At 33.3% G+C, this 17,939-nt stretch overlaps 1 protein-coding gene and 1 long non-coding RNA gene across 3 annotated transcripts; one reads left to right on the forward strand and one right to left on the reverse strand.

The window, feature by feature from the left end:
• Positions 1 to 123: 123 nt before the first annotated feature.
• LOC18103663 (uncharacterized) lies at positions 124 to 6,492 on the reverse strand. Its single transcript, XR_002976818.2, has 5 exons — positions 3,914 to 6,492; positions 2,292 to 3,354; positions 1,500 to 1,999; positions 936 to 1,137; positions 124 to 462 (listed from the first exon to the last, which is right to left on the reverse strand). It is a non-coding gene; the product is annotated as an uncharacterized LOC18103663 (long non-coding RNA).
• Positions 6,493 to 12,373: 5,881 nt separating this feature from the next.
• On the forward strand, positions 12,374 to 16,024 carry LOC7464319 (metal-nicotianamine transporter YSL3). Of its 2 annotated transcripts, none has more exons than XM_024582240.2 (9): positions 12,374 to 12,726; positions 12,867 to 13,076; positions 13,107 to 13,243; positions 13,343 to 13,515; positions 13,719 to 13,816; positions 13,911 to 14,045; positions 14,140 to 14,329; positions 14,442 to 14,556; positions 14,851 to 16,024. In XM_024582240.2, the coding sequence occupies exons 2-9, from the start codon at positions 12,880 to 12,882 to the stop codon at positions 15,771 to 15,773; spliced, it is 1,968 nt and encodes a 655-aa protein (XP_024438008.2). In that variant the 5' UTR covers positions 12,374 to 12,726; positions 12,867 to 12,879; the 3' UTR covers positions 15,774 to 16,024. The 2 variants fall into 2 exon arrangements, with proteins under 2 accessions (XP_024438008.2, XP_052301582.1); XM_052445622.1 differs by having other exon boundaries at positions 12,425 to 12,479; positions 12,582 to 12,726; positions 12,867 to 13,243.
• The last annotated feature ends 1,915 nt before the right edge of the window (positions 16,025 to 17,939 follow it).

The raw sequence follows: 17,939 nt of genomic DNA on the forward strand, positions 1-17,939 counted from the left end.
CAGATTGAAGCAATTCTTGTAAATTTGAAAGAACACTTGGACTGACAGATTCTGTTATCACACCAGCAGCAATATTTGCATGTAAAATAGAGTAATTCCGGTAACTTATAAGACATAAATGACTATTAAAAAGTGTAATATAATCATCTCAACAGGTACAAACAATGTTCTAATGCATCGTTTATATCTAAAGCAAAAAAAAAAATCAACATAGGTTTATGCAAACAATGCTTAATAGGGAAAACATTAAAATAATTTTTTGTAAGATATTATCACACTTTCACAAATCTTACATTAAACACATTCTAACAAGTCACTGTATAAGAAGACTGCACAAATGCAGCATATGTTTCAAGAGTAAGAACTCACGATCTGTACGAAGCTGCCCTAGAAAACTATCAACCGCATCCATAAATATAATAGCAGGCTGGAGTTTATAAGTCTGGCTAAAAACAGCAGCAACTGCAACAGCATAGAAGAGAATCAACAGCAGTCAGATTATGAAAACTTCGATAGGAGCAAAAAAGCAACTATCCAAACTTAGTTAATTACTTCTAAAACTGTTTCTAGTTAGCACAGAACCAACAAGATTTGCATGAATTCAGATGCAGAAAAAAATGTAATGAGGGATGGTTTCAAAACAAAGATGTAGTTGCAAAATACAGTAATGACCACTTTCACAATTGCCATTCAGTTGCTTTTGTTATATCCCTGATGCAGGATACATAGAAATACCACACAGCAACAAAAATACCAATATTGTGATCATTTCACAATCTCATTCATCGGAGTAAGATCCATTAAGTAAGCAAGCTACAGTGCCCTGTTTCTTAAAGTTAATAGAGCATCCAACAAAATCTTGTTGCTAATAAAGATCTTCAATAAGGACAAGTTAGGAATGTTCAATCTAGTTAAGAATGTTCACAAAGTACTACCTTGCTTCAATTATCAGAGAGGTTCATATAACAATACCCCCTTTTGTAGACCAAGAAGTTTCCCATGTGAGAAGAGCTCAGGTTTCCGCAGATGAAGAATCACCAGTTCATACAAAGCTTGCTTGATAGATTCCAATCCTCCAATTAATTCAAATTCCACATCTATGTGATCAGGATTTATAACATCACATGCTATGACATCCTGTTCAAAAATAAAAATACTTTATAAGTGATGCATGCAATAATGCTTAACACACATACAATAACATAGTTAAAATTGCTTAGAAATTATACCATTCTAATTAACATTAGACCCACTCCAAATACTTAGAAATTTTAGTTTAGACCCACTCCAAATACTTATGACTAAGGTGTTCGTATAATTAGAAATTTTAGTTTCCAAGAAACAAAAAGCTTCAATATCATTGGAACTAACATACTTTTGCGCAGCCCCCCTTCTACAAAGACTGTCTAAATCTCTATAATTCTATGGTAGCATCTGCTTAAGATTAGAACAAAACTCATAAACTGGGCACCAGAGCAAGAACTTAGAGGGAGTCCAACCATTCCTTCTATTTCGTATCAATCTGCCTCCGAATATGTTCAGCAACCAAACCATCATTAGTATCTCTATGAATCCCTAAAACCTTGCCAAGGTGATGTGTAGCTGCCACCTCTCGTTCAGAGCTATAGACTATTGTGGGTTCAGTACAAGTTGCCAAATTTTCCAACCTTCCATTGACATTGGCAAGAGTAGAGTCCATAGAGTTGTCACTAACCTCCTTATCCATCTCTGTCAAACTGCCTCTGGCATTAAGAAACCTAACCTTATACTTTTTCCTCCTTGAAACAATTCCTAATGATACCTGAGAACGATTCTGTTTCCCTCTGTCCAATACTCTTGTTTAGTCATCAACTAGTTAAGGGAGCTCTCCTTGCGTGGAAATATCCAGCAAAAATCTGTATCAAGGGTTGCATTAATGCCTTTTGTTGGCATGGAGTTTTATAGAAGACGAGGACGAGTGGTAGAAGTCCCCAGAAACGTACACTTCCCATCAGACGAGCTGCAAAGGAAGAGCACAAACTGTATCTATTAGCAGATATTCATTGCTATTTTCTAAGCTATGAAATGCTTCTTCTTCTTCTGGGAAACATATAAATTGCTTAACCCTTCAAGTAAACAGTCACGTATTCTTGTTAATAATAGCAAGAATAATCTATCAGTACATGCGAAGGGGGATCCAATTAGTATTAAATTTATAAGCCAGCAAGGAATAATAGCGGGGTAGATGTCCCCGAGAACAGCTGCCATCAGACGAGCTACAAAGGAAGTTCTAATTAGAGCATGAACTGTACCTGTTAGCACAAAGACTTGCTGCAAAAATGTCAATTTTGGAAATTAGTACTGCCGTGTTTCCGACGCTCACTCTTGTGTGGAAATATTTGCAAGTGAACCTTCAGTTCCATATTCAACACCACATGAAGAGTGGACAATATCTATACATCCAAGTTCCGAAGACTTGAAGATCAAGGACAGACCAAATGAAGATTGCTTCTCCCTTGTTGATGCTGAAAGAGAAAGACCTTTTAGGAGGACCGATCCCACAGCATCTTGAGTGCAAGAACCTTCAAACTCCATTCTCCATTGTTTGTCAGTTTTCTAGTAACGGTTCAATAAAGCTATTGCCAGAACGTGTTGACTGGATTGGATTGAAGTCGACATAAGAAGGTGAGGATGACTTTTTAACTCTGCTGTGAGTAAACTACGAGTGTAAATCATCGATAAGTTTTCTTCCTATGTATTGAGGATTTTGTGACTTGAATTTCTTGGAAATTATATTTTAGTTGGCAAAGCAATCTTCGCATAAATCTCATTGCTAAATACAATTTGGAAAAACATCTCTGAACATTCAAATTAAGCTGTCACGATTTTTAAACTGTTATTCATTACCGAGCGCACACAAAGAGTAATTTTGGGTCACGAGAAACAATATATAAGTGCAAAGTCTTTAGTGCCCCCATTGCTTTGCGCACGTATTACTCACTCTTGTACTTGAGATTTGGTCGGTCAGTGACTTTGATTTCGTCAGTATACAATCTAAGATTGCTTTGTCTATAAATATACTACTAAATATACAAACAATGCCTTTCTTTATTCCTCATCTCTCCCAAATATACTACTAAATCCTGTAAGGCCAAACATGGGGTTTTCACCACCGTCCCTCTCTTTCATTCTGTTTCTCTTCCATTTCCTTTCGACAATTTCTTCATCTCATTTTTGTGCTCATGACCAAAATCTTTCTTTGCTCCAATTCAAAGAATCCTTTTCCATTAATAGCTCTGCTTCATGGAATTGCCAGCATCCCAAGACAGAGTCGTGGAAAGAGGGTACAGATTGCTGCTTGTGGGATGGGGTGACCTGTGGAATGAAATCCGGTCATGTAACTGGGCTTAACCTTGCTTGGATTCAGGTGCAGAAAAGAATGTAATGAGGGATGGTTTCAACACAAAGATGTTGTTGTAAAATACAGTAATGACCACTTTCACAATTGCAAGAGTGTATGCCATTCAGTTACTTCTGTTATATCCCTGATGCAGGACATATAAAAATACCACACAGCAACAAAAATACCAATATTTTGATCATTTCACAATCTCATTCATCGGAGTAAGATCCATTAGATAAGCAAGCTACAGTGCCCTGTTTTTTAAAGCTAGTAGAGCATTCAAAATAATCTTGCTGCTAATAAAGATCTTCAAAAAGGACAAGTTAGGAATGTTCAATCTTAGTTAAGAATCTTCACAAAGTACTACCTTGCTTCCATTATCAAAGTGAAACTAAATTTCACTCAACATAGTCGGTGGGTGACAGCAAGTTTTAGAATAAAAAGGCAATAATTTTAAATCATCATTATTTTGCTAAATGCAAGACAAAGCTCAAGCACATGAGAGGCAATTCAAATGCGATCTATGCTCACCGAGCTTTTGTGCGTCGCCGAACCACTTGCTCATCAGATTAGAGATCCTCATATTTATAAAAACAGCTCCAAACTCTCTGATAATAGTTTTTGCAAGCATGGTCTTCCCGGTGCCTGGAGGTCCATATAACAATACCCCCTTTTGTGGACCAAGAAGTTTCTCATGTGAGAAGAGCTCAGGTTTCCGCAGAGGAAGAATAACCAGTTCATACAAAGCTTGCTTGATAGATTCCAATCATCCAATTGATTCAAAAATAAAAATATACAATTGCAGCATATTGATAAACCATTAAACCGACCATGAATTTTAAAGCCTCTATTCCAATCAATTATATTTTCAACATGAGAACATGGCCATATTGGATAGTGTTTAGAGGATAGGCTTGATTGTTACGAAGCAGTTTAAATCTTCCACAAAGCAATTGCCATCAGAAGGCTTCATATTTGAAAATTTGGTTTTCGATCCAAATTTCATTAGGCATAGAAAGAACTAATATCTATGTTTCCCAGTTATAGCAATCATATTGGTTCAAGGCCAAGTCTTCAAATTTAATTTCTTCCAACTATGAACCTGTAAAGTCAGTCACGCAGGAGGCTATTACTGAACATAGCAACCATCAGCGTTCACATAGTATCATTTTCAAAAAAGGTGGACTAATATAAATGTAACTAATGATCATGTGCCATTAGTTTATGATATAGAAGAGACTCAAATATACTCCAATTGATGGATATTTTCATTTATTCAGTTGACGTTAGAAACTTTGAGTATTTGTTGCATGGTAGCACCCAACAAAGCATAGACAGCCTAGAAAACAAATGGCACGTTTGAAGACACCAGGAAATATTATAACAGTTTATGGTTGTATAAACAATGACAACAGTACTATAGCACCAACCCAAGGTCAACACAATAGTACAAAAGTTCCAATATATCAGAAACGAACTTGGTCTCCAGTTTCCACCAACCAAAAATAACTCCATCCATCCAACAAAACTTGAAATTTAATCATATCCCATTCAGCATGAGCAATCACTCCCCAACATCCCCAAAACTGATGGAAGCACCTATCTTCACCAAAGCACCCTAATTCTACAATCACTGTTCCCTACAATAACCCACCAAACCACACACATCCCTTATTGAAGTCTTACCCTTATGGTCCTCATCCTATTATAACACAAAATTCAAAATTCTAGCAAATAAATGACAATTCAAGCATGCTATAACATCGACCCAGAGGCCTAAACTCCAGCGCTCCAGTACAAAAGCTCAATATACAACTCAATCAGAATTGAACTTAGTTTCTACCAACACACACAAAACAACTTCATGCATCCCAGCAGAACTGGAACTTAAACACACCCTATTCAGCACAAGGAGTCACTCCCCGCCGTTCCAAAAACTGATTAAATTACCTATCTTCACTAAAACACCCAAATCCCCTAATCCCTATTCCCTACGATAACCCACTAAACCACCAAAGATCCCTCATCGCAATCTTAATCTCATGGCCCCCATCTCCATTGTCACACAAGAATTTGAACTTTTCATCAACCCAGAGGCCTAAGCTCCAACCCATCATTTCAAAAGTTCAACAAATAACTCAATCTGAAATGAACTTAGTTTCAACTACCAAAAAGCAACTTCATTCATCACAGCAAAACTGGAAACTTAATCCCATCCCATTTGGCACAAGTAATCACTCCCTCATATCCCAAACACCGATTAAAGCACCTATCTACATCAAAACACCCAGACCCCCCCAATCCCTATTCCCTACAATAAACCACCCACATCCCTTATTGCAATATCAACCCCAACCCCACTATCACAAACAAAACTCAAACTTTTGCAGATAAATGACAATTCAAGCATATAATAAAACCAATAGCACATAATAAAAACAAAGCCTATATGCCATTAACTAACCATATAATCCAAATTCACAAAATTCTTCGTTTCATTATCTGACCATATAACCAAAATTCACAGAATCCTCCAGAAAACAATAAACCAAAACAAACCTAAATTCCATTAATTACCCCTAGAACCAAGATTCACATAATCCTCTAAAACCCAAAAAAAAACCCAAATCAAAAAATGCAAAAAAAATCCAATCTTTTCAACGAAAATAGAAACTGACACACACACACACACACCTCATAAGGGTTTGTTTGGATAAAGGGACGACCCAAATGCTTAGTGATTTCTTTCTTATGTTCAAGGGCTTTCTTTGATGCTTCACGATTTCCGGAGCTCAGCAAACAATACCAAACACCTTAAAGCTGCACTTGCTACATATAACACTGGTTCTTGCAAAAACATGGTCTCTGACGAAACCCCCTCTGATTTTGTATTTGTGTTTAAAGTACAGTAATCTCCTTGGGTTGCAGTTCTTTTTGGGTGGTTTGTTGGGGCTGTGTTGTAAATTTATGTGCTAGTAGACCTGGTGGTGGCGGTTAGGGTTTGAGCTATGTTGGGTGGTTAGGGTATGAGCTATGTTGGGTGGTTAGGGTTGGGCTGGGAAAGGACAAGCTGAATTTTTGGGGAGAAGCCTCATTAAAGCAAACTTGCTTTCTACTTCTAGGCTTAATGAAGTTTCCTTAAAAGCCCTGTGATAAAATAGTAATAACAATAATAATAATAATAATACTTTTATAAAAAGAAATAATATAAGGCCAAATTTAATTTTAATCAACGAGGCTATATTTTCCAAACCCAATTAAATGTATATCATTTATGGTATGGAAAATTTTCTAGAATTCCATAGAAATCAGATTATAAATAATAAAAATTACAATTGATTTTCATGAGGTTCTAGTAATCAATTTTCTTTGAACAACTTGATCTCAAGAGAAAAAACAAATATGTACCCATTTATCATTTATTTAACATTTTTTTATAATTTTGGTTACTATTTTTTTATAGTCTTTCAGTAGGGATGAAACGGGACAAAAAGAAATTAATCTCTAGAATAATTTGATAATGAATTTATGTAGTTTTAAAATAAAAAGGCATATGAAAACATATCTCATTTGGCCCTGTTATCTCTATTTTTTTTATAGATATAATATACATACTTGAATATTTATACAATAATCCACAACACTCCAGACATAAGTTATTATTCATTATCCCTTCATTATTTTATCCTTTGTCTTTGCTTCGAGAGTAAGGTGGTATTTTTACAATGACATAGATGTTATTTAAGAATTGTGTGGGGTTATTTTGATAATTATATTTTTTAATACACATAAAAATTATTAATTTAACCCTTGAATAAAATAATTCAATGCTTTCTCCACAAGGGTGTTTTTATATTTTTATTTTTTATAGGACAATTGAATTACTACATTGTCCATACAATTTTTATTTTTTAACCTTGGTTTCAGGGGCTTAATTGTAATTTCACCATGGTTTATTTGTTAATATCATTTAGTCCAAAGGACATTTTCAATTCTAGCAGTGTGTGTGGTTAACTCGAGCGGTTGTAGTCGTGATTCTGTAGCATCATTTGATTCATCTTGACATCATCTTTTTCTTTGAGTGGCGCGTGTATCGTGGTTCAGCGTGATTTAACTTGAAATTACTTTTCTTTTCTTTTCTTTTTTTCTTTCTTTTCCTTTTCTTTCTTTATCAGATTGCGTGCTGGCAATGAAAAAATTCATTCCAATCCTTCATTTTATTTCTTCTTTTGATTCAGTCCCTCTTCTCTTATTTGTAATTGTTTTATTTACATTGATTATTTCTAATTGGGTTTTATTTTTTATTTTATCTCTGGTCATTTGATTTTTTTAATTTTGTTGTCAAATTCGGTCCTTATTATTTTAATTTCTATTTTTTTAATCATTTTCTTGATTGATTTACTCTTTTACAATTTCACCCCTATGCATTTATTTTTATTTAATTTTTATGTCAAATTTGGTTTAATTATTTTAATTGCTATTTTTTTAATTATTTTCTTAATGGATTCGTTTTTTACAATTTCATCCCTAAACATTTTATTTGATTTGATTTTTACCAAAACATTTTATTTCATTTAATTTTTATGTCAAATTTAATCATAATTCTTTTAATTGTTTTTTTTTGTTTTGCAATGTTTTTTTATTGATTTTTTTTTCATTTTTATCCTTCAAAGTTTGTTTGATTAAGAATGTTGCTTCTTTGTTTTTTCAAATATGCCTTTGAATGGGTCACCTTAGTCTCATGACACAGGTAATAGATTTGAAAGATTAGCTTGATTCGACTTTTATTTTTTTAAAAGTATTTTTTTTACAGTGTTTTTTTAGCTTTCCTATTTATATGGTCATCCTAATTTCATGTCCTAGACCATGTGTTTGATTTGTTGACTCGAGCTGACTGTCAAGCTTTCTCTAGGTTTTTTTTTATATATATTTGTTTTGCTATTGACAAGTTTTTTAAATTGACTTATAATAAACTTTTTGATAGAACCCTGATCCGGAGTTTAATAGGTTGCGAGCTTATTTGCAAGTTTTTTATTAATACTTTTCTACTGATCTCATCCTTCGGAATTAAATTAGTTGAAAATTACGATTCTTGATTGAATCAAGATAAAAATGTAATGCGATGCGACTTTTAGAGATTAGATCATGTTTAAGATGTTTGCCTTGTTTTTTTTTTTTTTCTAAATTGATGTTGTCTTATTTTTTATCCTTATTTTAACCTTTTTTAATATTTTTTTGGTTTAATTCTCTATTTTTAACTTTTATTTTCGATTTGATTCTATTCAGTTAGCCGTCAATACTTTTTATTATATTTTACCCCCACCATTTCTAAATCTATAAATAAATTTTAATTTCACCCCCTATGATTTTTTAATCTTTCAATTTTGGTCATAATTATTTTAATTGAAATTTTTTTGTTTGCGATAATGTCTTTTTAGTTTCCATCCTCGTTGAGTTTTTTCCTGTTAAATTTTAGCTCTATACTTTTTTTGTTGCTCCTTTTTTTTTTGCAAGATTTTTTATTAATAGTTTTTCCAACGCAACTTTCAAAATTAAATTGGATGACATTTAAGTTTTTTAATTGAACTCGGGTTCATGATTTAACAAATTATAACTTTTTAGATAAGACTAGGTTTAGGAGGTTCGTCTAGGTTTGCTTGGTTTTTATCTTTCTTTTTGAAGCCAATGTTTTTTGTTTGACTTTGTTTTTCTTGGATTTTCCTTCGGTTAGGTTAACATTGGATTATTTGATAATTCGAATAGGCTCAGGTATGGTTTTTTTTCTATCAGTTTATTTGTTGTTGTTATTGTTGTTGTTGTTATTTTATTTTTGTAAATATTTAAATTATCAATTTAATCAATGACTTGGGATTTAGATTTTTTTAACCTATCACTTTTTTTACATTAAAAAAATTGTTTAATCTGCAGCAACACGTGAGAAACATATCTAGTTATAGACAAAATGAGATGTATTCCACACTTTTTATTTAACATATTGATACGAGATACATAGGTTTGAACCTATAGTTATATTTTTTTCACGCATGCAATGCATGATTAACTCTATTTTTTGTTTGTTAAAACAAGTATGCTATAGCAAATTAATCATGATTTGTTTTTTAGACATGTAATTAATGCTTTTAACATGAAAGAAATTAAAACAAGAATGCTCCTTCTTTTAAATTTTATCACTAATCCACAATATAATCGATTCTCGAAAATGTTATATCAATGACATCACTAAAGTTGATTTGAAGATATATATTGATCATGTTATTATTTTTTTAACAAAGGAATACAATCGAGCCCACCTAGAATTAAAACTAAAACTCACCGTCCCTTTCAATATTGAGTTCCAATAAAAGGTAAAAATAAAGTGCAATATTGGATGAAAAGAAAGTGCAAAATTGAAACCCTTTCAAAATTGAGTTCTTACTCCCAAAACATAAGTAAATGTAAAATGGCATAATTTATCAGTAACAAGCTATTAAACTCGATTAGTTCATGTTGGTTTTTTTTAAAAAATTAAGTGGAAATTGAACCAATGTAATTTAAATGATCTGATGAATTAGTTCATGATCTAGTTAATAAAATCAAAATCTAAGTTAATTTTAAAAAGTTTAAAGTAATGTTATTTTAATTAATAGAACTTAACCTTGATCCAGATTTTTTACGTATCCACAAAACTTGGGTTAGAGAAAAACAAATATCACAAACATTTCTGGCCCATAATAAAGTAACTTTTTGTCTCTAGAAAATGCCAAAGAACTCTCTTCATTTTATTTATGTCAAGTAGTTAATCAAATTAACCACACTTTGATGCATGCTCATAGCTTAATGTACAAATAATGCGCACATAATTTTCCACTGAATTAAGGTTATTTAAACGGAGATATTTATTCCCTATTCCTCTCAGCAAAATTGTTTGCTTCTTGGAGGGTGGGAGGGTGGGTGTCTGTGGTGTTCGTCTTGGAATAATTTCTCGATGACTTTTTTGGTGCAAAAGAACGAAAGGACGAGAGGGTTCCCCTTTTGCACGTAACTATCTGTCTTGACTCGATCGGCTCCCATTAAGAGATAGATATATACTCACGCTAAGTGATTCCCTTCTTACCAAAATTAATTAGATGATAATTTTATCACTCTCAATCCCAGAAACAAAGTGATCACAGTAGAAAACAATTGAATTAATTAGAAAATCTACCCTTTGAAATAAATGTTTTTTTTTTTTTGTAAACTAAGAGATAAATAATAGTGATTTTTTTTCTCATTTTCATAGGAATAATAAATGATTGCATCCGATTAAAAAATTAGATGAGGAATTATTACATTCCAAGTTTGAAAATAGGAATAATAAAATCACTTGGAAATTCAATAATTCGTTTGTATTTTTGTTTTCATTTATTTTGAGGCAGAGGAAATGTGTGTTTTTTTTTCTTAAATTTAAATTATATGAAGTAAATCAATCAAATTATAAATTCTCGTGTAGTTTATTCCATCTACCAATAAATTAAATTTTTATGACCTACTATAATTTACTAAAAACAATTTCCTATATATATTAAACTAAATCCAGTGAAGTTGATAACGTTTTAACTTTTTTCTATAAAAAAATCTTAAAACAATATTATCTTAAATTTAGTAAGATCAATATTATTATAATAATTATTTTTAAAAATATATTAAAATAATATTTTTATTTTTTAAAATTTATTTTTTATAATGGTAAACCTGCATAAATTCCAAGTAGCATGAAAAGAATCATATTTAACAAACCATGTCATTGCCTACCTATTATTATTTTAACAGTTATTTTAAAACTATTTTTTATTTGAAAATATATTAAAATAATATATTTTTTATTATTTAAAATTTATTTTTATATTAACACATAAAAAATAAAAAAAACATTAAAAAAATAATTTTTTTTTAAATTCAAAACATAATTTTTTTAAAATAACGATTCTTATCACATTATCTTATAAACTGGAAGGAAATTAATGGTCAGAAATAGTGGTCCCATCTAAAGGTTGATAAAATTAGCACTCGATGAATACCATCCCCACCATTTCTGGGGCCCACCACACCATCCAAATGATATCTCTCTCTTACATCAATCATCAATCGTTTTTTTAGGATTTTTATATTATTGGCCTCAAAACTGGCCTTTTTCCTCTGGTTAACTGACTTTGACATGTTTTGGCCACACGCCTTTTGCTAATGTTGTCTTTTTTGATCCTTCCACTATACATTTTATCTTAATTTGATCCTTATACTATTTTATTCTTCAATATAACCCCTTAACAATTAATCCCTAGTAACATTTTTTTTTCTTATGCGTGGGATAAGAGAACATCCTATTGAAAATGTTTAGTATTAAACGACGTCATTCCCTAGTATAGTACAATAGTTGATTAAATAAATCTCAATCTTTAACGAAGCAGTCTTTGGGTTCTAATCCAAACAAGTTAGGTTGGGATTGAGGTGTCTAACTGCTAGGCTACAGTTGACTAAAATAAAGAATATAATATGAAGACAAAAGGTGATAGAATAAGGGAAATGAGAGTAGAGGGACCAAAATGCACTCTTAACTTGCCACACACATGTTATGACTGTAAAAGGGACACTTTCAAGTGAAGTAGCCAGTTCAAGCCAGTTAGCAGTTCCATTTCTTGCTTTTTGTGCTTTTCACTTTAAGCAATTTTATGCTTACGATTGCCCACTTTTCTTCGCTCTATATCTGTACTACAAGGATGAAGAGAGAGTGAAAAGTGGTGCTGATAAGTCAACGAGACGAGGATCAAAATTATGAACCTGACATCTGTTCAAATGTATAGCAGCCGTCGTTGGAGCTCTGATAGGTGTTGTACTACAACGCAGCCTTGCCTTGTACTTCTTTGCAGTACATAGAAAATGCTGGTGGGTGGGCTGGTGGTGCTTGAATTTAGTATAAATAAGAAAAATTTTGCTGTGTTTTTTTCCCGTATAAGAAGTTTGGGTTTTTGTTCTCTTGGCTAGGCATTTATTGCTCTTGATTATTGCATTGGAAGAAGCAATCTTTATGTTTTTTGGGCTTTTCTTGAAGGCCTCGAATCAAGTTTGTATGCTGTCGCTGTTTTTCTTGGAGAGTTTCTTAAGTCAACTTAGAGGCTGGCCCTTGCCCATGTGTTGATTTGAATGTTTTGTTGTCTTTCTGAAGGAAACCATATGCTCTCGCATCTATTCGTATTGATTGATGGAGACTTGTTAGTAGTTGGCTGAGGAAGTTGGATTCTTCGGGTGCTTTTTGAAGCTGTGGTCGAAAGAAGAAGAGGAGCAAGAAAAAGGAGGAGGAGGCTTATAAGGTAATATAATTCATGACGTTTTGTTTTTATTCAATTTTTTATTTTTTTTAGTTTTATCAGATTTTCTTGATGTGTGTTTAGCTTCTATAAATCATTCTATTGGATTCAAGATGATGAGTTTGGTTGGTTGATTGTATTAGTGAGAAGATTGTGATGAATATGAACATGGAAGAAATGAAAGAGATTGAGAGGGTTGGGGGAGAGGGCATGGAAGAAGTTAGAGATGAGCCAGAGGATATCAAGAGGATTGCTCCGTGGACGAAACAGATTACAGTTAGGGGAATTGTTGCTAGCATAGCAATTGGAATCATATACAGTGTTATAGTCATGAAGCTGAATCTCACCACTGGTCTAGTTCCAAATCTCAATGTCTCTGCTGCTCTTCTTGCATTTGTGTTCCTCAGAACATGGACTAAGCTCCTCTCAAAGGCTGGAATTGTAACCAGTCCCTTTACCCGACAAGAGAATACCATAGTTCAAACTTGTGCTGTTGCTTGTTATAGCATTGCTGTTGGAGGTTTGAGACTTTGATCTCATTTGTTGTTTATATTTTGAACAATTTTTGCTAATCTTTTTAATATGTGTGCCGAATTGTGATTTGTTTATTGAATTGCAGGTGGTTTTGGATCTTATCTACTGGGTTTGAATAGGAAGACATATGAGCAAGCTGGGGTTGATGCAGAGGGGAATACTCCTGGGAGCACTAAGGAACCTGGGATTGGTTGGATGACTGGTTTCCTCTTTGTAAGCAGCTTCGTTGGGCTACTTGCTCTAGTTCCTCTGCGAAAGGTAAAATGTTTTCTTCAATTTTCTTGATGAATCGATTGTTTATGTTTTATTAGTGCTGGTGTTCTAGAGGTAATTCTTCATGAATTGATGATTGCAAGTTTTCAGCTTAATTTGAATCTTAATCGACAATGATCTCGACTTCTTCTGTATGTTACTTATGAAGCTTGAATTGGTCTCTGATTATGCATTTTTTGCTGCCCCAGATCATGATAATAGATTACAAATTGAGTTATCCAAGTGGAACTGCAACTGCAGTTCTCATCAATGGGTTCCACACTCCTACAGGAGACAAGATGGCTAGGTAAGCATGAGTCTTGTTCCCGATTCTTGCTGATTTAGCACTAGATAGAAGTTGAGTACGAAACAACTCAAAAACGAAAACCATTACCTTGCAGGAAACAGGTGCATGGGTTCATGAAGTTCTTTTCATTAAGTTTCCTGTGGGCTTTCTTTCAGTGGTTCTATTCTGGTGGAGAAAAATGTGGATTTTCTCAGTTCCCTGCGTTGGGGTTGAAAGCTTGGAAAAATTCGTGAGTGCTTGGCTATTTTTTTTTTCCACATGTTGTGGGCCTGCTTGTGATTGATTCTTCCATCATAATTGATTAGAGAAATTGAATTTGGCAGGTTTTACTTCGATTTCAGCATGACTTATATTGGTGCGGGAATGATCTGTTCCCATCTTGTGAATTTGTCTTTGCTTCTCGGAGCAGTGCTTTCGTGGGGATTAATGTGGCCGTTGATAGGTGGGCTTAAAGGAGAGTGGTTCCCTTCAACTTTATCAGAAAGTAGTATGAAGAGTCTAAATGGCTACAAGGTCTGCAATTAAGAAATTTTAGCTCAATCTCTTCAGTAGATTCCCCCACACATTCCTCGGTGCAAGTGGTTTTTGCTGAAATAAGTCTTAAAGAAATTCATTTTTGTTGCAGGTTTTCATTTCTATTTCTCTGATCCTAGGAGATGGCCTCTACAATTTTCTCAAGATACTCTATTTCACTGCCAGGAGTATGCGTGCTAGAGCAAAAGCTAACAAACTCAAAACAGGTGAGTTGATGTTATTTTGTTCATCATGTTACTTATGTACAGCATATTGCATAGCTAAATCTTCCCTTTCCGGTTACAGCTCCCCCATACTATAGCTAAAAAGACCTCCATTGACCTGACCAGAGACTTCAGGAATTTTCATTTCTAATTTCTTGGTGATTTTCGGAATGCTCTTATATTCTGTAATTTGATGTGCTACAACCAGTGGCATGCTAATGTTGATAAGCCCCGTTTTGATAACGTTGAGCTCGTCATAGAAACTTCATTAATATCGTTTTCCACTTGCAATTGCAGAAGACAAAAATCAAGCTCTTGATGATCTTCAAAGAAATGAAATCTTCTTAAGAGAGGGCATCCCTCTTTGGGTAGCATGTTTAGGGTACATCACCTTCTCCATCATTGCCATCATTGCCATCCCATTCATGTTTCCGGAGCTAAAGTGGTACTATGTAGTTGTTGCCTACATTCTAGCTCCCTCTCTTAGCTTCTGCAATGCTTATGGGGCTGGTCTAACTGACATGAACATGGCTTACAATTATGGAAAGGTGGCCCTCTTTTTACTCGCAGCCTTGGCAGGTAAAAACAACGGCGTAGTTGCAGGACTGGTGGGCTGTGGCCTGATTAAATCCATTGTTTCCATCTCTTCTGATTTGATGCATGATTTCAAGACTGGTCATCTCACTCTCACTTCTCCTAGATCAATGCTTCTTAGCCAGGCCATTGGGACTGTCATAGGCTGTGTTGTAGCTCCAGTCACGTTCTTCCTCTTCTACAAGGCTTTTGATGTCGGAAACCCCGATGGTGAATACAAAGCTCCCTATGCCATTATCTATAGAAACATGGCAATTCTTGGTGTTGAAGGCTTCTCTGCCCTTCCCCAGCACTGCTTGCAGCTTTGCTATGGTTTTTTCGCCTTTGCTATACTGGCCAACTTGTCGAGAGATCTTTCTCCCAACAATATTGGGAAATATGTTCCTCTCCCAATGGCTATGGCAGTGCCTTTCCTCGTTGGAGCCTACTTCGCAATTGATATGTGTGTGGGGAGTTTGGTTGTGTTCGCTTGGCACAAGCTAAACAGCAGAAAGGCAAGCTTGATGGTTCCTGCCGTGGCCTCTGGCTTGATCTGTGGAGATGGGCTGTGGATTCTTCCTTCATCAATCCTTGCTTTAGCCAAAATCCGTCCTCCGATCTGCATGAGCTTCCTGGCAACCAACTAAAACTAATCAAACATGCAGTATTGGTTGCAGAATCAGACAAGTATAGCTATGTTGGAGAGGTTTCCAATTTTAACACCAGAAGAGCAAATTTTATAGCTAAGCTGCTCTGTAGAGTAATAATAATCCTGTAGTCAAATAGCATAATATAAACAGTTTAGCTCTAATAGAGTTACTTGAGCTGACACCAATGTTCAGCTCTCTCCAAACAGTGTCCCATTTGAAGCATCACTTATTTTTCAGCTTCAGTTTTAGCCAGGGTTTTATCATTTATGCTCTGTTCTTCGCTCAGATCCACACAACTTTTCTGGGGTTGGTGACACCTGATAGGAAATGGAAACATGTACAAGAGGTGAGACAAATGGACAGCAAGATTGGTCATGTTCATCTTTGCTGAATGGAGAACATATGTAACTTCGTGCCTATTTGATATACTGGATAGAAATGAAAACCTGTTTTTCATCGAAATTTAAAAAGTTTTCTTATTCAAATTATTTCTTAAATATTTTTAGATCGTTTCAATATACTGTTATTAAAAATAAATTTTAAAAAATAAAATATATATTATTTTAATATATTTTTAAGTTAAAAACACTTTAAAAAATACATATTATATTTTTAAATACTCTTAAAAAATATGCGAGGAATGAATGAATTTTCTCAGGAATGAATCAAAAATATCTACTCAAAGATCTCGAACGGTATTTAACATGCAAAAATTAATTTAAGAATATTACTGGAAAAAAAAACAAAAACTCAAGCTATCAAGATTGAATTTCATGGATAAAAAAATAGGGTTAGACTTTTGGTTTGTGATGTGATACAAAGATCTATTCAAGGAGGGGGGAAAGGGCATAAGAGAATAGGAAAATATATAGCAGAATAGATGACAATGGGACATGAAAAATTAATAAATTAATTCATGCCAAGACTTTGACATGAGGCTGAATTTAGATGGTGGTGGCTTTTATCATTCATGATATTATTTTAATTTCTTTTTTTGAAATGAATTTGTTTTGAAAAAATAAAACCTCCAAATAATATCATTTCAGACACAAAATAAAAATAAATAAATCAAAGTTGAGATGGACAAATCTGACTCTAATTTAATCAAATTAACTGAATTTTTAAGTAAAGCTTTAAATTAACACACCAAATCAGATGTGATGGAGTTTATAGAACTATGCATTATAATTTAAACAATCTCTTCAGCCTTCATTCAAAGCCATTGAAAAGAATTGATTAATATATTGGACAATCCTGCATGGTAAGCGGCTGCCCATATCATATCATGAGGTCAAGTTGTGAGGTTCATTGTCCACGGCACTGCCGGCCAATTGATTATAAAGTTTTTGTAATTAAAATAGTATTATTTTATTTTTAAAAAATTATTTTTAATATTAAAACAACTTAAAAATATTAAAAAAATATTAATTTAAAATAAAATAAAAATATTAAAATTTTTAAAATACAAAATCAAACAAACAGCCAATGAATTTGGTTAAAGAGCGTTTGGAAATGCAGGCCATATTTGTTAAAATTTCAAAATTTGGTTAAAGAGCGTTTGGAAACGCAGGTCATATTTGTTAAAATTTCAAAATTATTTTTTGTTAAAAATTAATTTTTTATATGTTTTAAATTATTTTAATGTGTTAATTTTAAAATTAATTTTTAAAAAATAAAAAAATATTATTTTAATATATTTTTAAATAAAAAATACTTAAAAAATAACAACTCTTTCAGAAGTCTGGCTATAAGGCGACTCTGAGCTGCGGGCTGTGAGCTGCGGGAGTTTGTAGATGCAACTTGGAAATTATGAATTGTTTCACGGCAGCCACAGGTTCCATAGTCTATAACTTGTAGATATGCTTTTCTCACCGTGAGGCCCACAGCCTTCTTTTCTATAGGTATTTTTTGACAAGCTTTTCTTGGTTCTTTTTTATTTTCCCAACTGTTTAAAAGTTATTTTTGGTCCATTTTTAAAATGTAAGAATTTTTTTTTTTTGGTTGGGTTTTAAGAAATTTGGATAAATATTTTCCATTTCAAAGATTTTTTTGATTTATTTAAAAATGTCTCACATTCTTTGACATGAAATAACTCTTTATTCTTTAAATTATATTTCGGATAATTTAGGTGACCTAAATTATTATTTTATCCCCTAACCCCCA

Source organism: Populus trichocarpa, chromosome 11, assembly GCF_000002775.5.
Source record: "Populus trichocarpa isolate Nisqually-1 chromosome 11, P.trichocarpa_v4.1, whole genome shotgun sequence".
NCBI lineage: Eukaryota > Viridiplantae > Streptophyta > Magnoliopsida > Malpighiales > Salicaceae > Populus > Populus trichocarpa.